The 25860-nt window shown below is 39.8% G+C and overlaps 1 protein-coding gene across 2 annotated transcripts in view; it reads right to left on the bottom strand.

The window, feature by feature from the left end:
- usp34 (ubiquitin specific peptidase 34) overlaps positions 1–23508 on the bottom strand; it is a 56686-nt gene extending 33178 nt beyond the window's left edge. For both annotated transcript variants that reach the window (XM_014340638.2, XM_014340637.2), the window contains exons 1-14: positions 23152–23508; positions 14018–14108; positions 10042–10603; positions 9531–9581; positions 6305–6454; positions 5860–5927; positions 4067–4259; positions 3576–3637; positions 3340–3421; positions 3148–3240; positions 2505–2630; positions 2260–2389; positions 1443–1573; positions 173–900 (exon numbers count right to left, since the gene is read on the bottom strand). In XM_014340638.2, the coding sequence (XP_014196124.2) occupies positions 173–900; positions 1443–1573; positions 2260–2389; positions 2505–2630; positions 3148–3240; positions 3340–3421; positions 3576–3637; positions 4067–4259; positions 5860–5927; positions 6305–6454; positions 9531–9581; positions 10042–10603; positions 14018–14108; positions 23152–23194 (2510 nt within the window). In that variant the 5' untranslated portion in view covers positions 23195–23508. The remainder of the gene's footprint in view (positions 1–172; positions 901–1442; positions 1574–2259; positions 2390–2504; positions 2631–3147; positions 3241–3339; positions 3422–3575; positions 3638–4066; positions 4260–5859; positions 5928–6304; positions 6455–9530; positions 9582–10041; positions 10604–14017; positions 14109–23151) is intronic.
- Between the last annotated feature and the right edge of the window lie 2352 nt (positions 23509–25860).

The raw sequence follows: 25860 nt of genomic DNA on the forward strand, positions 1-25860 counted from the left end.
TCAGAAGGTAAAATCCTATACTTACCTATTAATATACAGTATATAAACACAAAAATGTCTATATGCAGAATACCATGAATGTCCCTCCATTTCTACCCTAATTTGAAACTATGTGCTCAGTAGACAGACACTCTGTGATAGCCATTCATAAACAGAAGTGTAGCAGTCTTACCCTTCATGATGGTGGTGGTGGTGATGATGATGGTGGTGATGGTGGTGGTGGTGCTGAGGGCCAATGAAACGACGGCAGTTGAAGAGTTCACTGCTCATGGCCTCTCCTAGGAAGTCCCCGGGTCGCGGGAGACAGGGAGGCTCCTGAGGTCCCTGGACAATCTGAGAAGGGCTGATATCTGGCGGCTGCTGCTGGGTCTCTGTCCCATCAGGCCGAGCAGATGACGATGCTGAACAAGTGTCAAGCATTCTCATGCGGCTCTCTAGAGACGCTGTCGCCGCTGTTACCATAATACCAGAAGTTTCTGGGTTGAAAGGGAGAACCTTGGATTTGGCTCCTCCCCCTGGGCCACTCGGCCCTGCCCCCTCACCAAGAGCATCCCCGGCTTTCCTTTTCCTTGACTCAGTCTGCTCCCGGGGCTCCTTTTGGTGCCCACCTTCAGCAGCTGAGCGGTTACCCTCATCTTCATCTTCTTCATCGTCATCATCCTCCTCCTCTTCGTCTTCTTCTTCATCCTCTTCCTCCTCCTCTTCCTCCTCCTTTAAGGCCTCGCTATCTGCCATGTCATCAGAGTGCAGCTCGCTGCCTGGGCTCCCAGCTGACTGGCTGGCTCGACTAGAGGCGGCTTCGTTGCTGGAAGCCTCGCTGCGGCCACTGCTGCTGCCTGGTCCGCTGCTGCCTTCCTCCACGCTGTTGGCAGTTTCATCTGAGCTGCCCTGCATAGACTCCTGAGGAAACAGCAGCAGCTCTTTTCACCTGGTTGTGCATTTTATGTTAACAACCTGGCTTTAATTAGACATTACAGAAAGACATTAGACAAAGAAACAGGTCATGGTATAAGATTTAAGGGCCTCAACTCGCTTCAGAATACGTCATTTTAATCATTTCAAAAACTGGACTGAAGTTTTGACCCAAAGTAAAAATTATTATGGCCAGAAAAGTCAAAGTGACCTTCATAGTGCAGAAGGTCACAAGGATAGGACAGACTTCAAAACAATCATGACTGTTACAGAGGAAAATAAGTCAGCTGCTCTTTATTCTCTTGTTTGTATGGACGGGTACTTGCATACAACACTCAGCCAATCGTACCCACCTTCCTACAGCACTTTCTAACATTCACACACACACTCTAATAGATGCACTGGAGGCAACTTGAGGTTCAGCATCATGCAGACTGAAGTCAGGGGTCGATCCACTGACCTTCACATTGGTAGAACACCTGCTCTACCACCTGATCCTAGTTCATTGTGTCACCATATGTGCTCTATACCTCTGTGTCAGATAGTCTTTGCTGATTCCTCTTGCTGCCAGTCATCATCTGGTCATCCATCTCCATGTCGCTGCCTCCACTGTGTTGTGTGTCACTATTGTCACTGCTGTCTGGACTTGCGGCCGGTGAACCTGAAACCACATTAGACGACAGACTGAGGACCGTGTATAATCCTGAGGCTCAATAACGCATCGACAGTCTGAAAGTGGAATTGACCAGGTCTAATGAAGATTCAGGAATTTATTGTGTAAAAACACCACTCATCCTAAAGTCATAACCACACTGTACATATATAGAGGAACGGTAACTAATGATGAAGATGCAAATATCTGGAAATCACACTGCAGATATCTGCAACTTAACTGTAGATATTGCCAATGGAAATCTGCAGACACGCGGCAAAAATGATGTCAGCTGTCCTAGAATCACATTATCAATTATCCCGACAGGTGCGACTGAGTATATAATCATTTTAGCCACTATTGAATGAAATTAAAAACTTGTGTCTTGCTTTTCTTTAAATCAAGTGGCAGGAAATCTCTTGGGTTGTGGAACATTTTGTATTTTGGAAGAAATTTTATCCTAAAATTATCGTTAGTGAAGAAGGCAGGTCCAGTTATAAAACCAGAAATTAAAAACTACATTTCTGGTAAACAGCCAGTCCCACAGCCAACTAATATAAAACATGTTGTCTTTAAACTAAAGCTCAGATACTGTGGTAAGAAAAAGCCTCAAAAATATTATACTGTTTTTTGGTGGGGTTTTTTGTTTTGTTTTTTAAATAACAGGCTTCGTACTGAAATGCATGCACGCTGACCTTTCTTGTTGCCCATGGGGATGTTGGTGTTAAGCAGGGAGGCGAAGGAGCTTTGTTTGGAGAGCTGGGCTTTTGCTGCCAATGCATTATTCCAGAGGGCCTTAATCAGCATAGAGGCCAAGTACAGTGTCTGTCCGGGGAGAGTGGGGAAACACAGAAGCAATTCATCATAGCGACGTCACAACCACTTAAAGACAATGTTGGTGAAACTGTGCCCAGTGCTTCAACTTCAGAATGTTTTGTACCTGCTCGGTGTGAGTGCTCGGATGCAGGCCTGATACCAGGTTGAGGACATGACGGAGAGGCACAGGATCGAGGTTTTTAATGAGAGACGGGAAAAGGTCGTGGATGTAGCGGCTGCAATGTTTTAACTGATTTTTAAAAGCAAAAGAAAAAAAACAACAACAAAGAAGCGGTTATTGTTGTTAAACACAAAACGCCAACAATCTCATCAACAAAATACTGAAGGGAACATACTAATTCACCTGAAGTGTTTCCATGATTTCATCACAGTACAGTTATTATATATAACACAGGCTAAATATAATATTGCATTAAATCACAGAAGAATTTGAACCATTTAAAGTTAATGAAAGAATAAATAAAAATCAGATCAAGTTCCCACTTCATCTGCAGATGAAAAATGGCTTCTTTGCCAATTCTGACATTCACAGCAACGTATGTTAATGTGCAGTGTCCCTCTTAAATGCATAAACCATTTAGTGGCATATACACCCCTAGTTTTTAAAAGTTTTGTTCCCAGTGCTTCTGACACAGAAAAATCCACCAATACAGAAATACCAGCACCGATCACTCGGTACGACTGATGTTTGACTGCAGGCTGCCCCATGATGGAGTGGAATAAAGCTGTACAGTCTCTCATTTTACCTGAGCTGCAGCCCAGATGCAGTCTATGTGCTGTGTGCTGAGCCGGCCCTCTGCAGCCAAGAAATTCAGGATCACTTGGCACTGTTTAATGATCTACAAAACACACATACACAGATGTAAATGTGCAAAGCTGGGGGAAATGTTCTCCAGAATAGTTTTTTCATTTTTCATTACTGGAACCAAAAGTCTCACCTCAATGTGCAAATTTGGGCCAAATATGTGCTCCACTACATTGTTGTGGATCAGCCAGTCGGCTAGTTCCTTTGCTATGGACCTGAAAGAAAAAAGCAGAATCATAATACGCTGTGTGAACCATTTTATTTTATTTAGTTATTTCTTTTTAGCCCAAACTGGTTTAAAATAGCACCACATCCTTCCTGTTTGCTTGCATTTATGGACAGGCATCTTTTTTCTTTACACTAACTTACGTTTCTGTGTCAGACACCAGGGATTCGTTGTTACACACATCGTTGAAGGTGTGCAGCTGATTCTGAAGAAACACAAACATGCCCCGCAATAAGTGAAGGAATGAAGCACAACCTGTCAAATTAATAACTGCAGCACCACTGGCTCATAGCTCTTATTTAACCATCTAGTGGACAGCATAGATAATAGATGTTTGTTTTTGATGTTATTTCCCTCAATTAGGAGTATACTTAGTGAAAGTATTCTCAATTTTAGCACTTAAACAGTTTTGTTTTTTTTAAACCTGGACTGCATTTACTTGTGTTCTTTCACCAAAAGAGGAAATTTACAGATACAACACAATTCATCCCTCTATTTCCCACCAAATATTACAGACATCTCCAATTGCTTAAATATTTTTGTGCAAAGTCTCATTTTGACAAAAGGTCCACAGAAAACTAGAATCAGCCAGACCTACATGAGGGTGTGAGAATGAGTTTGGAGTCCGACTCACTGTGATTTGGCTAAGTCCGGCCAATCTCATCGTGAGAGTGGGTGACATGAAATATTTGAAGGCAAGATCCAGGCTCTCCTTATCAAAGCACAGTGCGCTGTCCAGTGGTTCCTTCACCGTGCTCCACATCAGGTCTGCCATATTGCGTGCTGCGCTCTGTCGCAGCTCCTGGTCCGACAGCTTACACAGATACCTGCAGACGCATCCGACTGACAGATAAGCTACTGACAAAAACTTTTATGTTTAATACTCTCCCCAAGGGTTGTACAGTATTGCCAGCACTATTTACGTATTATTTAAAAAACCCACAGTATTTGTGACCACTCCCCCTCCTACAAGTAGTAACTACATTGCACAAACTGCCCCCTCTCGTCAGATCTTTGAAATTCACCAATCATTACTTCCGAGAGGAAAAACAAAGGACCTTTAGGGTACTATTAAAACAAACTTGTCAGCATCCCAAAGCTAGAAAAAAAAGTTTCATAAATCCTCCTCTAAAACAGCCAAGTTTCATTTTGAAGAAGAACTCTCACTTAAGGTTGGCTGTTTTGAATCAGACTTTTGTAGGCGTACGCTATAATTTTCCAATAAACAACTGTGCTGCTGACTCATTTACTCTCCACTCTGGATGGCTGCGTTTGTGGTTTTTAGAGGTGTAGCTTGGAGAGTTGCTACTGAAGTACTTTGTGTTCATTTAAATAAAAAGAAATCTTTAAATAGAATGGAAAGTTACCATGATGTGAAAACTGTCCTAATTTGGGTTTTTGTTAACGTACCTTTTTATCTTTTAATTGTTATCATGTGAAACCACTTCTCTACTGTTTGGATGTGTTCCTTATGGTTGTGCTAATCAATCACTTTTATAGAGGTATACAGCACAGTCTGCAAGGCAGAGCTTAAAATATTCAAGCAGCTTTACAAACATTAGCATGCCAACCTACTCACAATAACAATACTAACACACTGAGAATCTAGTAAATATCAAATACTGTGTTCACTATGGAAGTTTAACATGTGTTTAATTAGCAAAATCCTAATTGAAGTACACTGAATGCAACATTATTACATTTGCAGATTTTTATTTGTATACTATAGTATTAGGAAAAATATTGACTTGTTAAAGCTGGCTCCAATTTTTCACTCTTTGGTACAGAAAATGTTACCCAAGAGTTAACTTGGTAAAGTCGTATTTTTTTTATTTATTTATTTTTAAATACAGTAGTTTATTTAGTTACCAAGCTACTCAGACAAAAGAGGCAATACGGTAGCAGAGCATCAGTCTGCCTACATCACATGCACTGCCAACACTCTGCCTCCTCTTGGGTCACGTGAAGAGACACTGACTGGAAGTCTGGCAACTGTTGCTATGGCAACAAAGGCTCTTCCTAGCAACAAATGTATGGCACTTTAACATGAAGAGAAGAGGCTGCGCTGCCTGACTGAGACAAATGGCGAGCTCTAATGCAGAATCAACAACGTCTGGCTTATAAATAATAGCAAATCTTGACTTCTTTAGCTGGGAAACAAAGCTGGACACTGAATTTAATATTCAGAGCTTTGCAGACAAGATTAAAAATCTGACAGTACACAAGAATACTGCAGTAAGAGTGTTAGTGACTGTCTTCAGGTTCAGAAAGTGTGGTGTTCAACAACATGGCAGCTCCTGAAGCACTTACAGGTCTTTTAACCTGCACCTGAAAGCAAGTGCAACTGGTGAGAATCACCCGTCTCTGGCTGAGGAAGATGCTCTATGTTGTTACATGTTTAAAGCCAAGAATTGTGTGTAAACTCACCGTATCACATAGGTCCGGAACGGTATGATGTGTTGCATGACGGCAGGAATGTGCAACCATATTCGGATCTGTGGGAAGATCAAATACAATATGCGAATAATTTTTTTTTAAGTATAAATTTCAGCTGAGAATCTGCCTTGCATCTTAAACAGAAGTTCATGTTCAAAGTTGTGCACTATATTTATTACAGGGACATTATAAAGAAAAAAAAAAGGCAGCTAGCCAAAATATCTTCAGTACTTGCCTCCAAAAAAAAAAAAAAAAACTCAAACAGATTAACAATTTCATCTTAAATTTAGCAATTATCAAATTTAAACCGATCACAATTTACTGCTGTTACCACTATTATCCAAGTTGTTTTTAACATACTAATTCGTATGAGAACTGATTCTGCTAATCTGTGGTTTTTGAAATAACAGCAGCGGTTTAGATTGATAGCACTCACATTAGAAACTATGGTGATGAAGGCGTGGGCGATAGGGAAGGGGAGGCTCTCTGGAGTGCCAAACTCGAAGCACTCCTTCATCAGGGAGAGGCCGTGTTTCCCACAGAACAGGCAGACGTAGCGCAGCAGATGCAAAGGTACCTCCACATCCTGGACAAGAGTAGAGCAGGTTTACAAACGGTCATCCACTCAGAAGCTCATTTACCTTTTTTTCCTTTTTGTGTGTGTAATCTGAGCTAGCCCTGTCAACTGTGATGAAGTGCTGTTGCAACAGAAGACAAAGCTATTGAATGCATAAAGACAGGGCAAAATGACTTTAAAGAAGCATCTTCTATTCTAAAGAATATTCACTGGTTTTGTTTCTTTGTGACTTAAAGACGACTGTGTGGTAAAAGTATACTGCTGTGCCAAACCCAGTATACTGTGAACTTGAGACTGAAAGTAGTGAATTAAAATAAAGCGTGTAAACACTTATTTCCTATAGGTATGAGTTACTTTTGCTAATAAAAACCAGAAAAGCCATTAGTTTCCAGCTCAGGAGTTTTTCATAAAAATGTCTTCTTCAGGCCATCTTAAACCCTCTCCTCCCCCAAGCCTAATAAAAACTTTATCATAGTGGCAAAGTGAACAAAGATAATCCAGGGACACATTACTTCTCTCTGGGGCACTGTAACATCATCTACAGGAATTCACAGCACAAGTTCCCAGAACAGCTTTAGTTTCATGTTGACAGTACAGAGCTAACACATGAGCTCATTTACAATGTTTACAACCCTTACAATGCTCATTTCAGAAAACAACGAGCTTCAACAGGACCCACGACCAATAAAACCCTGTTACCATGCATTTTACGAAGCTTAGAAATTCTCTTAATAATGTAAGCACATGTACGAAAAAACACAAAGAGGGCAGGAAACTGGGACAACACTTAGCTAAACAAAAATGTAACCCCCCCCAAGGACTACCAAAAGAGTGACGTGACCACTGTGAGTCATCTGGTAGGAAACGGAAAGAAGGTAAGGACCAGGGTTACATGGTTAACAGTAACTGTACTTTAAAACTCAGTGTGTGGGGACTGTAAACCAATCAAAGATGGCATTCTCTCAGAGACAAAGGTAAGCCTAGCCCTAACCTTACCTGTGTAACATTTACATATCAGAGTAATTGTATTTATATGGTCACTCAGTTAGTAGCATCTTATCTACAAACCATTCTGGGCACTCTAAGGGACAGATGAGACAGCTGTTTTCAACATGTGATGGTCATGATATTTACTTCACAGTAGGATATAAATATCATCTTGAGATGTTACTGGTATGCATACATCTCTTCCTACTGTTATCTATGCAGCGATGAGAAATCTGATCTGCTGCTGCCAATTTTCCAAATTACATTTAGAATAGTCACGTGAGCTGACTTTGAAATCTGCTTTTGGAGGAAGTAGAATAACACTTAAGCAATTTTCTTCCAGGTCCCACACATTAGACTGGACACCTTTCATTACTCTTTTTCTGTTTAAAAAACAAAAAAAACAAAACCATAATAATGCCCCAGTGCTATAATTCAACCACATCAATCAAAATGCAAGCGCGAGTGAAACAAAAGTCCACCACAATCGACAAGAAAAGATGTGACAATAAAACGTGACTCTCTTCACCAGACTCGTGACACTGTCACGGCATATACAGGTTGTTCCCTAGGGCTGGGTTTTGATGATCGATTTATCGATTAAAATCGATTCTGGCTTGGATAACGTGATATCGATTCATTAAAATCCTGAATCGATTTTTTAATATAAATTTATTTTGCCAGAATCTCAGGTTAAACCTCACAAAATTTCAACAACCACCAAACAGCTAAAACAGTAAATGAGAGCAGGAACACGGACTCTGCACAAAGACGTAAACACAAAGCGCGGACCCGCCAACGCATCAGAATCAGTGAGATGTCGCCTTTCTCACCCGACGGACACGGTCGGGGCTGAAAGCCGACAGCTCGCTGATTCTGATGTTTCGGCGGGTCCGCGCTTTGTGTTTACGCCCTTTTTGCGCTGATTCTAAAGCTGTTAGTTTGATCTCTCTCCAAACAATATTGACCGAACTAGCAGCAAAAGAAGATCCAAACGACGCTTCACATAAACATCGTCATGGATTCACTCTGACCTTTGCTGCCACCTTGATAAAAATCACACTTCATGCACAGCTCTCTCTCTCTCTCTCTGTGTACTTCAAAAACAGTTTCCCGTCTAAAAATCTGTTTTCTGCATTATTCGCTTGCTTGTTCCGCACAAGTCTACTGTTATTTACAGCGCTGTCGGCCGATGTTTTTTTTTTTCCTTTTACTTACTTCCGAAAACAAAGCCTCATTTCTGCTGTTCAATAGGCTTCTGAACAAATTTGAACTTTTTAAAATTATGCAAAATTTCAAATCGCTCAGCTGTGTCTCTAATAAAATCTCTGCAACTTTGCTCTGCTTCACTTCAGCAGCATCAGCTAATGTTCATTGTTGATTAATGGTTTTCTTTCGCTTTTGATCTACTGCAGAATATTTTTATAAAATCCCAGGCCAGCAAAATCACCTTCACATTTTCTGTGTTTTATCTTCAGCTACTTTGACACAAAGGCATCTGCTGTGATGCTCACACCTTTGATAAAGTCTCGCAAGTGTCAGCTTTCTTTTTATAGATATAAAAATATGGAAACGTACTGATGCATGATCTGAATTATAATATTTCTGACTTTGAGGCAAAGTTTCCCCGATTCAAATCAAATCATGGATCGAATCGATTTAGGACCTTGTGAATCAGAATTGAATCGATTCCAGAAATCAGTGACGATACCCAGCCCTATTGTTCCTGTCTTACAGCTATTCCCAACCCAAGGCCTACATCTACCATCACCCCTGCCGCCCTCCCTCTAATGCCCTGGATGCACCACAGCTGTCAGGTTTGGAAGTAGAAGGTGTGAATGCAGCTCTAATCAAAGAGTTTCAGGATGTAACAAATGACAGAGGCAAAACTGCCACAAGAACAAGACAGCATGAGAAAACTAAGTACAATTTAACCATTTTGAGGATAACAGCTGTCAGAACAGCTTGTAAGTCTGATCATTTCCCCCCTGTGGGAGGATCCAGTTAATTAACAGGAAACAACTTGTAACCAATTAAAAAAAACAAAACCTATGAAAACGTTTGGTTCAGTGCAATAAGGATAAAGTGTATTTCTTACATTCATGTCACAGAAGGAGCCGAGGATGTTGCTTTCATGAGCCGATATGTCCTGAAATTTAAAAAAAAGAAAAAATAAAAAATAAAAAATAAAAAAGAGTGTAAGACCAAAATGAGTTTTAACCTAAAAATGTAGAAGATCAGTAAATACAAGTTTCTTAGTCACAGCCCACACTTGTCACAATCAAAGCATTTTTTAAGGTGCTTAAAGAGAAGAATGTGTTTTGGCACTGCCATCAGAGAAAAGACAATGCATCTGTGTTCATCATATAATCTCACATAATCTAAAAAGAAGAAAAAACTGGGCAAAACACAGCCTTAAGAGCAAAACCATGTAAACTGCATAAATAGATATGGTATGACTGAACGGCCACATTTAATGTGGTGATGAAGCCAGGAGGTATTTGCTAAATGTGTCAGCCAATAACTAAACAGTCTACAGTAGAGAAAGAGGAAACCTTGACCACTGTGGGTGTGGTGATGTGTCAGGTGTGTTATCCAAGACTCCTCACCTCTATGGTGGGATGTGTGTTGTGTTTGTAAGCTGTGTAGAGGGGGAACTGGATCTGGAAGATCTTGGCTGCACATAGCAACAGTTTCTCCCTCTCCTCCGTGCTCCAGGAGCTGAAGGGATCTTGACTGTCCTGGTTACTTTCAATGCCACATGCCACATCGTCCCCACTCCTGGATTCAATGCTGGCATCCCCAGATCCAAGAACATCTACTTGAGATTCAGCAGACTGGTTCTGGCCCTGATCCTGGGTCTGGGGCTTGTTCTGGTTTAGGTCTGGCGTATCAGCATCCTCTTCAGCCGAGTCTCTTTCCACATTCACAGGCTCGTCTTCACCAGGTGAGTGTGGCTGGGGGAGGGTGACAGGTGCAGTCTCACCTCCACTCCATTCAGACCCCGCCCCCTCTGCCCCAGATACGCCTCTTTTGTGAGTGTGGTCCTCAACGCTGAAGAGTCTCTCTCTCAGGCTGCTGATCTGAGCAATGACCAGGTTGATGAGGGCGTAGACTAGCTGGTTAAAAACCTCCAAATGCTTGTACTCCTTGAAGCAGCAGAGACATTGCCTGGATACAAAAAAAAAAAAAAGCACACATACAAAAACAGAAGCAATAAACACAAAGGAATCAGAAGCTTAAAGAGTGCTCAGAGGATTGAAATTCCTTGTAGTATATTAAAAATGAACAACAAGTTTAGAAGTGTGAGGCCTTTTGTTACATTCTCATGTTATTTTGTAATACCACAGTTTTTCTGCTATTGTATAAGAGAGGTGAAGGGTGATAGTAAAGAAGAAAAACAATTTAACCAAAATACTTTATGTATTTGTTAATCTCTATTTATCTCTGTGTCATTTTGGCAATTTTGTAATCATTTATGGATGCGCTAGATTTTCTTCAGTCGCTGGCTGTCACAGTGTAAGTATGAAAGGGGAGGAGGAGCAGAGCATACCGTGCTCATAACAACTCATAGCACCAAACACTTCCAACTAAATGCCTTAATTCATTTAAAACCAAAGATGGGCAGAGGACCCCCAATTACAAAACAGTTATCCTACTGGAAACACAAAACAATGCTCTGGTAGACACCATCAGTAGCAAAAAAGAAAACTCTTTATTATGAGGACTCATAAATGAAGAAAAAAAAAAAAAAAAAAAAAAAAAAAAAAAAAAAAAAAAGTACGCTATGGAGCCTGACCAGTGACATAAACAAATAACCATAAATCATTAAAAAAATACAATTAAATAAAGATAAATAAAGGAAAGAAAGAAAAATGTTGGGTGCAAGAAAAAAAGCCACTGTTGAAAGAAACCAAGTCTATAAAATCCCAGTAAAATAAATTAAAGTTTGTGGTTCAACATGACAAACTGTGGAGAAGTTCCAGGGTTATGAATACTTTTTTTTGTATGTCCTGTCCAGCACTGTAGCAATGAGAATCTCTGAATCTCTTATTCTCTGAAGACTAGGGCTGCCACAAACGATTATTCTGATAGTCGACTAATCAGATCATCATCCATTGGACGTAAAACGACAGCTTATTGCACCAGCAGCATCTGCTCTTATATAACTATCATTAGCTTACAGCTTTAAGTGTTTAAGGTTGTGCTAACTAAAAATAAAGACAAGATGATAGTTTATTAAATTTTAATGAAATTTGCAGATTGTTTCGGTGAAGTTTAATAAACTCGCCATCTGCTCTTGCTATCTAAAATATAACAGGACACCGGAGTAAATTCTCACACTTCTGATAATCAGCTGTCTGCTTGACGTTTATTCAGCTGTGTAAAAACTATAATTTAATCTCAAGTTATCTAAATTACTTATATATCATGTTTAACCTGAGTAGCGAAAGACGGCGGTGAGTTTGAAAACGATTTGGTGTTCTCAGCGGCTCTAGTGAGCCTTGCACCCCGGCTAGCTATCGAATTGGTGGGTAACAGACGTCTCAGAAAATGTCGGAGCGCTTTTGAAAATATGTGGTGTCCTGACAAACTGAGCAGATATTTGAGGTTTACACAGCAACATTCTCGCCTGAAAATATGTTAAACGTTTATTTTGTGACCCAAAAATATTAAAACTAACAAGCAGTCGCCATTGTTGGAAACTGAGCAGGGCCGCTATGAATTCTGGGACACAGCTGCTTCTTCTTCTTTGGGGTTTAACGGCAGCTGGCATCCTTGTACATGCAGTGCTGCCATCTTCTGTTTCAGTCCGTTATTACACTCTTAAATCCTACTACTGCTTCCTGCCCTTTGGGATCTTACAAAGCTTCAAACGGCGCGTTGACAATTCAATCGGTCGTGGACAATTTTGATAGTCGACTAATCGTGGCAGCCCTACTGAAGACCAATGCCTTTCTGAAGTAGACCATCACAGCTTTTGCTATACTGATCCACTTGATTCTCATTTTATTTCAGCCTTTACTATTGTTACTTTTTTTGCCTCCACCCATTTTGAGTTATTACAAATCAGAATAGACAGGACTGGGGGACAGGAAAGAGAAAGACAGAGGTTGGGAAAACACTTAATAGAAGGAGAAGGGAAGAAAAATAGAGGAGAAGAGGGATAGAGAAAGAGAAGACAACGAAAATCTGTTTGATCACCAGCTGAGAGAAAAAAGGCAAAAAGAGGACAACAGTGTCGGGAAAACCACAGCAACCACCAATATAAGCATCAGTAACAATAAATAATAAATCTCGAAGGAGCAGCATACAGTACTAATAATGCATGATGTTTAGAGGCAGCAGCCAACCAAGACAGTGTGTGTCTGTGAGTACCTGTTTGTACACCTGTGTGAACACTTGTGTCACATCTGTGACTATGAGTGCGCTTATGTTCAGAAGATTTCTCCATGCAAGTATTTTCTAATAGTGACCCTGCAACTGCCTCTGTGTGCACACAACCATCAAGTCACTAAGCTCCTGGACCAGGCACCCAGGAATATTCTGCTTAGGTGGACAGGTGTCTGTCCCCCTCAGGGAAGACCTGCAACTAAGCAGGTAGCTGAAATCCTTCGATGAGATTCTCCTCAAACAAGTGTATTGACTGTCATGTTACATTACATTAGGGTAGAAGGAAGTTCAGCTTCAAATTTCTTAACAAATTCTAGAAAAATAAAGTACTTGTGAGTGGAAATAAACTGTTGAAGTATGAAGTAAAAGTATTGATTTATCAGGAAGCCTGCTATTTTAACTCTAGAAAGACTAAAGAATTACTCAGAGAACGGCACAAATCAGAAAAGAAAAGAGTTTTTGGTAGTGTTGGATGAATGATTTAACAACTCTGGGATGTTCAGTTCAATCACCAAATATAAGCAAATGATAAACTACAGTCCTTCTATATAAGGCACTTTTGTCATCAGCTGACCTCGACCATCACCCAGATTAGACCGTGTTCTTCTCTCACAAACGAGGAATGCTTCTCTTTGGAAATAAAAGTTTACAGAAGACCATGTTTTGAATATTTATTTATCTAAGTGAAGGTTATCAGAGAACGGAGCTACAGATTTATTACAGCAAAGTTATTTTGATACCTGAGACACCAAACCAAAGGCTTCCATTCCTCTACCGCTTCACCGCCTTGCTCAAAAGCAGCTGAACTATGATTGCTGTTCTTCAACATGACTGAATATATGGGTATTCAACCCTGCAGCAGGCATATAACTGGAGGTTATGTAGCCTCTCCTCTCTGACGCACACACACTTATTTAAAAGCCTTGTTTGTTAATTGTTTACAGTAATAAAGCATAAATCTACAAATACGGTACCAATGGGCCAAAAGGTCTGACCCACAGTGTAAGAAAAATACTACGCTGAACACCAACAAACCAACAAGAACAATTCAGCAGCTAGTGAAGGGATTCAATTTCAGATATTTCAATCTTACCAAAAAAAAGAAGAAGAAAAAACCCCACACACACAATGAAGAAAAGCAGAAGCATGATGACTGATTTTCTGAAGCCTACATATGCAGGCAGCACTGACCTCTGAGTCCAGGAGCTGATGTAGCCCAGCACTCGGAGAGCATGTTCCTTCTTCAGCTGAAAGCTTCCTTCACTGCTGTCTGCATCTGATACTGAGGAGAAACAGTACAGAATACTTATCAGAGAACAGCTAGACAATTCCCTTCGATTTACTACAATCAGAATCCAACAATGTAGGATTCTTAAGGACGATACCAAGAGCAATATCCAACGATTTAAAAAAGAAAAGAAAAAAGAAAAAATATGCAAGATATCAACTGACATTTTATTTTTCCTTTCAGACACACAAAGCATAAACACATATGCCAAACATTTGTTATTGAAGTTACTTATGAGTCATTAATATGATATGACAAAATGTAAAACTCAGCACCAAGTCTCCAACATCATAAATGTTATGTGCCAATGTATGAACACACTGTTGATGGATGCTACATAATATTTTTGCTGAAGTTTCCCCACACTGTTGTTGGTCTTCTTAAGTCGCCTGTGCAAGTCTTTGTGTGTGTGTGTGTGTGTGTGTGTGTGTGTGTGTGTGTGTGTGTGTGTGTCAGTATATATCTAATATGGTAAATCTGGATAAATTCAAGGGCAATATTTAAACAGTAGATCAAGACCCCCAAGTTTCCATCTGCCTTGTTTATGTCTTTTCTTTCTATTCTAAAATGTAAAACAATTCAAAAAATTAAAAGAGGAGGAGAACATCAGAATACCACCTTTAGCATTTAATTACCACTGAGTATTGATATTAGCTTAAAAAGGATTCTATCAGATTTAGAGTCCAGATTGAAACATGTTAAACACTGGCACCATACTTGGACTGTGTCTAAAGTTTCTTCTGCCTTCTGCTGAATTGCTGACCTCCTTTGGCAGCCAAAACAGACAAAAGTGTCAACAATAAGAGTTTAATAACCCATCTCAGCAGGACTCCTCAATCAACCTGAAGTGAATGTCCTCAGCTCTGTATGTGAACAGAAACTCCTCAGAGGCTTCAGGAACAAGATCGAGCCCGCACTATTTCGAGATGGGATGAGGGATGTCATTTTGCTGCTTTCAGCTCAGCATGGATATAGATATAAAGCAGGAGAACACCTGCACTGTGTGATCACACTCCTCAGCAGTGACTAACATTCAGTCACACTGGAAGCATTTTAACACGAATGTTCCAGGTGTGACACTATAACACATGCATTTCAACTAAAATGTATTTTTGAAAGGAAACAGAGGTTAAATGCTATTGGCAACAATACTCAGCTAGGCTGTGACATTAAGGCTACGTTCACACTGCAGGTCTTAATGCTCAATTCCAATTTTTTGATCGAATCCGATTTTTTTTGTCTGCTTGTTCACACTACAAATAAAATGTGACAGCAAACGCGCTCTAGTGTGAACCCTCAAAGCGGCCGCATGCGCAAAAGAAGACGTCACACACAACGCGCTCTGTTTAGACCCAGAGCAACAGTATTGTTTGACTGATGGCCTTAATATAAAGACTTGTTTCGGACTTTACGTTTCCCAATTTTGCTTTAAGTTATAAAGTTATTTTGTTATTTACATATGGCCAAATAACTACTATACTACTACTATCCTTATAGCTGTTTTAGAGAGGAGCAGTGCGTCTACACTGGATAGCCAGGAAGCCTTCACGATGTCTCCTCGGGCGCTTCTCCTGCGCTGATAATTGCCGTCTGTCTTGTGTCAGAGACGTAAAAGACTGACTCAATGCGACATGGCCATTCAAACAGCAGTCGCTGTATGTATCGGATTCAGTACCACATACGAAAGTGACCCAGGTCGGATTTGAAAATATCGGATTTGTGCCGTTCACACTGTGATACCATGAATGGGTCAATATGGGTCAAAAAAGTCAGATTGATGCGCTTTCGCCTGCAGTGTGAACGTAGCCTTAAACAATGCTCACTTCGTACAAAAATGATCACCGACGTCATTACAGTCACTGGATATTCTCATTTTCAGGCAGAAAACTCAGCCCAATCTATGTGGTGCCAACAATCATGCCAAATTTAATAATATAGTGAATAAAATATTGTGTTAACAATAAAACCTTTACCTTTGTGCCTCGGTATATGTAGCTGATATTTTCAAAGATAAGTGTTTCAAGTTAAAGTTAAAATAAATTGGGTATATTCAGTCTTGATATTGGCAGAATGTCCCCCACTGTATCTCTTTATCTCTCTTCTTGTGCAGTTCTTCTGTTCTGTGTGTTACACAACACAGCTAGCAAATACTGTTATACCTAGTGGATAACGTTACATTAATCTTGTGCAGCATCACCATCTCTCCATCCTATGACTCTTGGTATTTACAGTCCTGTCAGCGCACAGCCTTCATTGGTAGTCACATCAATCTCTGGTTTTGAGGTTGATTATCACTGGCCTGGGTCTGAATGCCTCTTTAGTCAATCTACTCACCACTCAAAATGTCGAAGTGAAACTTATAAAGTTTGTTAACAATAACCATGGAGAAGCTAACCCTGGCCATCAGCGACATACCAAACCAGCATCCCAACAATGATAAAGATGCTTTGGTAACCTAGCAACAATAAAAGACAGATGCTCTTTTTGAAAAACTGCTCTCTGTGGTCACAGACCCTTTGCTTGTCTATTAGAAATTAATCAATACTGCCATACAGAGGAATAAACCATGTAACTATGACTTTAGCAGTACAGCCCAATCCTAGATTAGAGTATATGACTGTGAGTTAAGAATTTGTGTGGTTCAGAATTTGGGTGTAAACATTTGCTTTCCATTTTACAGAGAGGTAGAGATAAACAAAAGCAATACTGGTGGCTTCTACAAATCACGCACACTGTAAGTGCCGCCTTGTCCTACGGCCCTACAAGGCGGTAGGACAAACTACGAGCACACTTCCTTCTGCATCTTCAACGTGATTAAGACAATTTTGTTGAGTTTCCTACCTACTTTCTTGAACCATTTTGTTCATTACTACTATTACTACTTAGAGCTTTCATCTAAAAGGCAAAGTGTCAAAAAAAATTATTTTTTTAAGAAACCACACAGATTAGTTGTGTAAAGAAACATCAGTTAAATAAAGATCAGTGCAGTAAAGAGAGTTTCTGTTTCTCTCTCACACATACACATTGATGCAAATCTGAGGTCAAAGGTCACCCACAGTCACAGCACATGGATCTGCCCGTCTAGCTGACAGAGCTGTCACAGCTGACAGCACCCTGCTGACGAACCATCCATCTCACCCCTACATAATGGTCACACTACTGTGTATCAGCTGGGTTGTAAAATCTTCTTCCCCCCCTCTCCATTCCCTATAATAAGCCAAAGAAAAAGTTCAGCAGTTGCCATGGTGAAGTGGTGAAAGGCCAGCATCAGCAGTAATCTGTTTAAACCATGTGGAAGTATATGGCGTATCAGCACACAGCAAATATTAACCTTCATTTAACTTCAATACAAGAATAAAATGTGAGACTTCTTCAAAGAAGTTAAATCCACAAAACCCTTTGTTAGCCAAGTAAAACAGGCTCAATACTTTAACTATACGTTTACATGCATAGCCACCCTTGAAAAGGCCCGTTTTAATCCAGAACTGTGATGTATTACAGTAGCGTTGTGGTTTAGGTGCAGAGAGCCAGGTACTTTATCTACACTGGCAATGCACAGCTTTAGTCTGCACAAAATCACCAGCTAATTGTATTCACACACAGCTGGAGTTTAAAACTATGAGCCACTGCCAACATTAACATAACATTAGCTTACTGATCTTAGCTGAACAGCACAAGGTTCTATACTAAATTACAAAGCTAAAAGCTACAATACAGTGAATTATAGAAATGGGATCAACTGCAGCAGGCAAAACCTACATGTACTAAATGTCCATGGAACATAGCAGAGTGATGAGATTTTAAGGTAATTATAAGAAGATTGTGAAAGCTGATGTTTGTTTGGTTTTTAATATTTCGAGAATAATCAAACTTCTACTTATGATAAGGTTATGGTTTCAATTCTTAATATCACTCCTTTCACTAGTATTGAACCTTAAGAGATGTGTGAACATCTAACTTCTTTGTTTACGAAATTGCACAAATGAGAGCTGGGCGATAGAACATTAACGATATGTATTGCGAAATAACTTTTTCTTGATAGAAAAGTTAAACCATTGTGATAGGCCTCATCTCTCCTGTCCTCAAAAAAGAACAGCCAATCCAAATTAAGTAGCGCAGAGCCGAACCAATCACAGCCGCAGCGTCACGTCACGTGACTTGTTACGTACAGCACACGTGCCAAGCCGCACATGTGTATTTGTTTGGGAAGCAGCCAGCGGGTAATGGAGGAAATGAGTGTGCTGACTAGAGAAACATCAACTGAGCGTGACCGAAGGTTACCGAAGAGAAAACAGATGATGGTTCCAATGCCGGAGAGATCGTCGAACGGAAGAGCCACAGAAGTTCCGTAGGGTGAAGGTATTTCGGCTGTTTCAAGTCTGACAAAAAACAGAGTAGCGTGCACTGTAATTGTGCCGAAAGCAAGTCTGGAAATACAATAAACCGGTGCATGCTCAATCTGACTGGGAGCGCTAATTCGTCATTCGGCTTTTGTCAGACTAAAGTAACTGTTACAACTGTTTGAAAAGCTCAGCTATACAACAAGGAGAGATCGAGAATTTCCTTTTAGTTCTCAGTTTATTTCATATTGACAAAAGTTAGTCAGTTTTGTCTGTTCTTCTGTAAAACAAACTAAGATTTATTTTTAGAATTAATATTTTGTTTCTAAGTGGAATTGACAGTTTAGTCTGTTTCGTTTGTTCTATTTTGAAACTTAAACGCTTTAGCGGCTGCCTTTTGTGTAGTTTGCAATATTTGCCTTTATTTATCTGAAAAAGTCTCATGTTCCTTAAGTACATCTACCCTGTTGAACTTATTATGGGAAATAAATATTTAAATAAAAACAAGCTGCTGATTATTTCACATTTTACTTGTGAGCAACGGCACATTTAAATCTTACAAATATAGTTATTTGGCCAATATCGTGATAGATATCGTTATCGCCTGAAAAGAAAAAAACATATCGTGATATGAAAAAATCTCATATCGCCCAGCTCTAGCACAAATTAGAGCCAATATGTTCCTCCTCTGCTTTGACTCTTCATAAAGTGTGAGCTGCTCTGCTGCTTTTAGCAGTCTGAGCCTGTTTCTCTCACTGGTAAAGAAAATTATAACTTAGCTTAAGCCAGCTTCTTGTCCCAGTCTCACTGATGTAGTCTGCTTTTTAAAAGCTCTGGGAAACTACTGGACCAAATATTAAAACTATTATTAACACCAGTCCCACTTCTGGAATTGTGCCTGCTTACTTTAAACAAGCTGTGATGCAACCTCTCATTATACAAAACAAATATGGATCCTTCTGTTGTCTCTAGTTTTAGGCCTATTCAAAACTGGCACCAGAAGCATCTAAAGTTTTAGAGAAAGACATACCTTTTAAAGATTCAACTCCCCTAAACCACTGATGAACTGTCTAAAGGTTATCAAAGCATGGTGGCCTTAGTGTTTTTTCTGGCTCTTAAATCAGAATAATACTGACATGTTCTTACCTTCTATTTATTGTTTTATTAATTAAACCGTGTGGTGTTTTCTGCCTTATATAGCACTCTGTAAAACTATTGTGTTAAAAAATTTACCTTTAAATAAAATTGGATTGAATAAACTGGAAGTGAAGGGAGATGCAGAAATTGTAGTGACTCCAATCATTTGTCATATCTGTATTTTTACGGTAACATTTTTTAGACAATAGTGCATTTCCAGCTTTTGGGGAATGGTCTGGGTTTAGCCCTTTCCTGTTTCAACATAACAATGTCCCCAAAGGCAAGCCCACAAAGAGCAGTTTTTCTCACTTTGCTGTATAAGAGCGTATAGTTCGACCCCAGCAAGCACCTCTGGGATCGAATGAAAATGCAACCTTTGACTCGTATCTGTTCTTTAACTCGCACATTAAGGAAATATCTAGTATTGCATTGTGTTCTTTCATTTGTGCAATATTGCTAAAATTACAAACATCCTAAAAAACTAATCCATCTGACTTCTTCACATTAGCAGGCTGTTCTAAAGCCCCCAGAATACTGACAGGGTCTAGAAACAGATTACATAATACCTTCTCTTCACCGACTCCCCATTTAATCCACAATTGAATTTGAAATCCATAAAAACATATAAAGTCATAAATGATGATGAACCATCATATCTTTAAGATGTCTTGGTATCATATGATCCCAATGGAGCATGTTGCTCCCAGGCTGCAGGCTTACATGTAATTCTCACATTTTCCAAAAGTTAGAAAAATAAAAATGCACCTAGTTGTTGCCCTGATTTTTGAGGCTGCTAAGACACAGACACAAAGTAAATTTTGGTATCACTGTTGTCATTTTCAAAAGTCTATTTATTCTTCTCTATACTAAACCACAACTCTGAAGTTTTCACACTAAAAAAGCAAGATCTCTGTTTTAGGGGTCCTAGTGTGGCCAATAGACATATACACTGCTGAAACCTAACAATTATATGAGTAAACCATTTGTGGATTTTAGTGCCTCATTTAACAGCAAAATAAACAACATGTGCTTTGGTTCCTCAATATGCAAGTATCTGACTTCTTTACCAGACGCCCACAGCAACTTTGAAAACACCTCTTTAACCACCATCCTAAACACACAAAACTCGGGTTATGTTCCCAGTTCAAAACTGTTCAACCTCTACTCATCAATGCAAATTTGCAATTTGGTCTGATCACTGACAATGAAACACCTTACAGGTTTCAAATGGCACGTTTGGCAGACTGCTGTGAGAAGAGCAGCCTGGTCCTTAAAACTTATAAAACCAATGAACTGATCGAAGACTGGGAATAGGAACAGGAAGTATAGCCCACCTGCCCCTTCACATATGTGGCAAAGTAGTAGAGACTGAAGTTCCTTGGATTTAACTTGCCCAAACCCTTGACTTGGAAATTCAAAACCCAAAGCCTGGTCAAAAAAGTCCAAAGACTATTTTTCCTAAAATATCTGAAACAAGCACAGCTCTCTGAAAAACTTCGGCTAGCATTCAATAGAACCACGACTGACAGCATCCTTAAGATAAGATAAGATAAGATAACCTTTATTAGTCCCACACGTGGGAAATTTGTTTTGTCACAGCAGGAAGTGGATCAAACTGGATCAAGCTGTGATACAGAGTCTGCACAGCTGCTAAGCTGAAGCCTCTACACAGTGTAATGAAGACTGCAAAGCATGTGATGGGGTTGGAACTCCCAAAGCTAGAAGACATTTACATCAACCATCTGTGGAAGAAGGCTGAAAGCATCACGTCAGTCACTTCACACACCCTCTATTTGATCTTTTGCCACCAGGCAAACGATGCAGATCAATAATATCCCATACAAACAAACTGAGGAACAGCTTTTTCCTGACCAGCTGTGGCCTTCGCCAACCCCCAATACACTACAATAACTTGCACTGCCAAGAACTTTAAGGACTATCCTTATATACCCTATATATACACACATATATATATTCATCTTAATCTGGAATAATAATCTATTATTATTATTCATTTATTATTGTTTTTTCCAATAGGATAGGCTCTCTTTTGCGGGATGCCAGTCTATATTGAATTTACTTGCATAACCACAATAAAGTTTACTCCGTTCTATTCTATGATAAAGGTCTGCCTGTGCATTTGTACTGTAGTATATTTCTAAAAGTCTCCCTAAAAGGAGTTTTTCCTGGCTATTATTCGGCTGTTATGGCAGCATTCAATTGTCACTCATGTCTGTAGTGTTTTCACTTTGAGTAATACACTCCACAGCTAAACCCTAAATATTTGGAAACACACGCCGTAAAGTCTTCTTCTTTGAGAGATGACAGCTTGTCAAAAGGAAGTTATCTACATTATCTTCTGTTCCATTTTAAATATGATGTAGCACGCCACGCCGCAGTCAGTCTGTAAAAGGAGCTGTCTCCAGAGCCTCCAGCAGGAGCTTTCAATTCACAGACAAGTTTATGGAACAAGGGAAAACCGCTAACAGTCCGTCTATCAATTTATGTAAAGGCTTTGAAAAATGATCGACTTTGTGTTAAAAATCGTTTTCCGATGAGTTTCGGACACCCGTAAAGTCCAGCAAGACCCAGTTAGCAAGCCTAGATTAACGGCTAAGTTTTTAGCAATAAAAGCAACCTTGTATTTATGTTTGCTTTGCTTAAGCTGACGTTAGTCGTGAGGGTGACATGGAGTTCCGTGGCAAGACAAGAATGACCAACAAAACAAAGAAGAAGTTAAGCTAGTGTGCTACAAACATTAGTAGAGAACAAATAAGCAAGCTACCGAGGATTAACGACGTGCTATATGCCAAAATATGCGCCTCGATGCAGCCGTTAATTTTTTTTGGGGGGGGGGGCTAGCTTACTTGCGGCTAGCTTAGACTAACATTTTATAGACTTGGCCAAAACACACATAAGAAATACACATGTTCCTCTTCGTGTCAGCACTATTAACCATGGGCGTGTTGTGGAGAAGCAGGCCCATTCAGAACTGTGAATGTGGCCGTCTGCAAAACAATGGGTGGCAGCGGAGAGGACAGCTAGCAGACTGACCTGACAAACACATCAAACAAAGTCAGCCTGGTCGCTAGCTGCACTAGCTAACTTCCAAACCCGAGCAACGCGCTTTTTAACAATATCGACATCTTTCAAAATATCTTATGTACTCCCTGTCCAACAGATTTGAAGTATTTTAACACAAGGCTGTAATGTCATGCAGAAATCCGACTGAATTAATTAGATATTTGAAGCTAGAGTTTTGTGAGCAGTGTTTGACGGGCCCAAAACTGACTGCCAATGTGAAAGAGAAAATGGCATTTGTATTTATACCAAAGCAACGCTGTCTCACATGAAAATACTACTGCAAAATAAGCTGCTGAAATGTCATTGTTTCCAGTGTCTTATGGCTGGATGCAAAGGACAGCTAACCAAGAAAGCACACAAAGTTACATTTAGTTAGCCAACAAGCTAACATGCTTCCATCAAGCTTCAGTGGACAGCGATGCTAACACCAAGCAGCTAGTTCAGCTTTACGTAAATGACACGATTTGTTTACTTACTTTCATTTAAAACCTCCACCAGCTCGGCGCAGTTTTCACACATTGTTCATGAAGAGGCAAACTAAGTACACCAACTCAAACCATTGCACTGGAAACAGTTTTTGGCTGGCAGTTAGTTGTTTTGAGGATAAAAGGGCCCACTGGAAGGAGTAATTGGTGAAGGTTATTCCACTAAATAAAACCAGGAGGAGCAGTGAAGTGCAGAACGGGATTTGCATCCAAACGAATTTGATGTACACCAAAAATAAAGAGGCTCTGTAAGGAAGAGATCGAGTCAGTCTCCAATCTGTGCGATACTTGAGAGCGCAGGCAGAGCAGCCATGTTGGAAAAGGAGGGGGGGGCGACACAGCATGGAGACCGTTCGGGACTTTACGTCCTCTCTCCACCGCCAGTTCGTTTTTCTTCGGCTGTCTCGCGATAACCTTCAAATGAGGTAATATTCACAACCTCTAATCACAATCTCAAGGGCAAATGGAGTGAAAACAGCATGTTTCCACAAAATATGAATAGTTGGCCCCTCTTTTTAGACAAACACGCTTTGTGTTTCTATATTGTTATAATTTAGGGAAAATATTTATTAAAATGTTAAGTTAAGATAAGATAAGATAAGATAAGATAAGATAAGATAAGATAAGATAAGATAAGATAAGACTTTATTGATCCCACAACGGGGAAATTTTTGCGTCACCTCAGCTCAAGTACAAGTTCCTCTGTTTAAAAATTCAAATACCTTTTAATTCATTAGTTAGTTCATAGTAGGTTTGGTTACTTTAGTTGAATTGAATTATTAATGTATTCAGTTCAAAGAGCAGAACATCACACTGTTCGAGCAGTGTCTGCATGTGCTCTGTGCATTTATTCTACTACATTTGTGCATACTACTGTATACGTATTGTCTGATATTACAGGTTTTTCTGCACTGACATTTAAATGTATGTTTATGAAATCAGCTTAAAAACCTGGGCAACCCTCTTTATCCTTGTTTTTGACAGAAAAGCATGTTTATTGTTGTTTTCTTTGTAATGACATTAAATGGATCCGAAATATTATAAATGATTAATGTAATCATTAATCATCAATCATTCATGACTTGTAATGGAATATATATGTATATACAGGTTTACAAAGAACCATTTTCATGATGTATGGTTTCAAGACAGTGGTACCAACAAAAAGACAGGAGGCCGAGTTGGAGGTGGTCGAGTTGTGTGGCTGTGGCTACAATGTAGCTTGTCATCCCCAGTGTGTGAATGTGTGTGTGAATGGGTGGATGACTGGATGTGTAAAGTGCTTTGGGGTCCTTAGGGACTAGTAAAGCACTATACAAATACGGGCCATTTACCATTTACCATCCGACTAGGTAAGGCTGAAATGGTTTCAGCATGTGCAGAACTGGGATAGTGGATATTTTGGGGAAAAGATAGTAAATACAGAGCTGTCAGATAGGTGGAAAAGGGGAGGGAGGACCTCATATGTCTTTGCTGGGTTGGTGTGACAGACGAGGATTATAGGGATAAGCTGAGATGGAAGGAGATTTTAGTTGGTCTCAGCTGTGTCCACCCCAAAAGGAAGCAGCTGGAAAAAGGAAGGCGATAATCTTGCTAACCCAAACCTTGATACTTTTGCAGCACAACTTTTATAGCAGAACCTATTATGCTCATCTCCAGCAATATATTTGTATGTGTGACCCTACTATAGTAGCTTTGCATTGATTAACAGCTAAAAAAAATAATCCTTATTTATATTGTACTGGGCCTTGGGGCAGCTGTTTTAACTTCCTTCCACCTCCGTTTAATCCAACTTTCTTCTGATTGGTTGACAATCCAAACACCTGCTACAGCCAGAGATGTACATTTTAGATGAACATATAAGGATTTCCCCCTGTATACAAATCCAAAAGTAGAAGAAAAAACAACCTGAAACAGAGAACTTGTTTTTTAAAACATGGCCACATGGCCTTGGGTGAGCAAGGCCATGTGGCCGGAATGCAGTAGGCCTGGGTTTGAGTCTGACCCGTGGCCCTTTAATACATGTCTCCCCCCTCTCTCTCCCCAATTTCCTGTCTATCATCACTGTCTCTGCCAATAAAAAATCTTTTAAAAAAAGAACAAACTTGTACATAGGCTGACCAAACTATTTAACATGAATATTAGAGCAGCACTTAGCAAACACATCTGATCTCATTGGAAAGTCTTTTATACCTACACTGATATGGAGTGAGTAATGCACTAAGAACAAAAAAATGCTACATCATTTGATGAAAATGATCAACCTACAAAGTGCTGCTTCAAAGACACCTACAAAATCAAAGTGAAAAAGTATGTGGGTAGCTGGTCCATTTTGCAGAAATTTCATTGCAGCAACTCAAAGTAATGCTCTGCAGTTTGTATGCCTGCCATGACAACATTGGAGAATGCACCTATCTGCTCCCCGAGGAGCTCCTGGACAGTCTTGAGGTGCAGCCTGGTGGCATCATATGTGTGGATGGAAACATAACATTCCACGTGTTGTATAGAATTTAGATCAGGCGTGTGTGGGGCCCAGTCATGCTAGGATGCCAGAGTTGACTCAGTGTTGCTCCTGCAACGAAAGCAACTCATTAACCCCCTCTGCTACCTAACTGACCAGATCAATATTTTTAAAAAAAATGAATTTAATTAATTTGATGCTATACTCAATTAAAAAGTGGTCATTTTTTGCGCAGTGTA

Source organism: Haplochromis burtoni, unplaced genomic scaffold (genome assembly GCF_018398535.1).
Source record: "Haplochromis burtoni strain Fernald_Lab_line unplaced genomic scaffold, NCSU_Asbu1 Contig_389, whole genome shotgun sequence".
Classification (NCBI taxonomy): Eukaryota; Metazoa; Chordata; class Actinopteri; order Cichliformes; family Cichlidae; genus Haplochromis; species Haplochromis burtoni.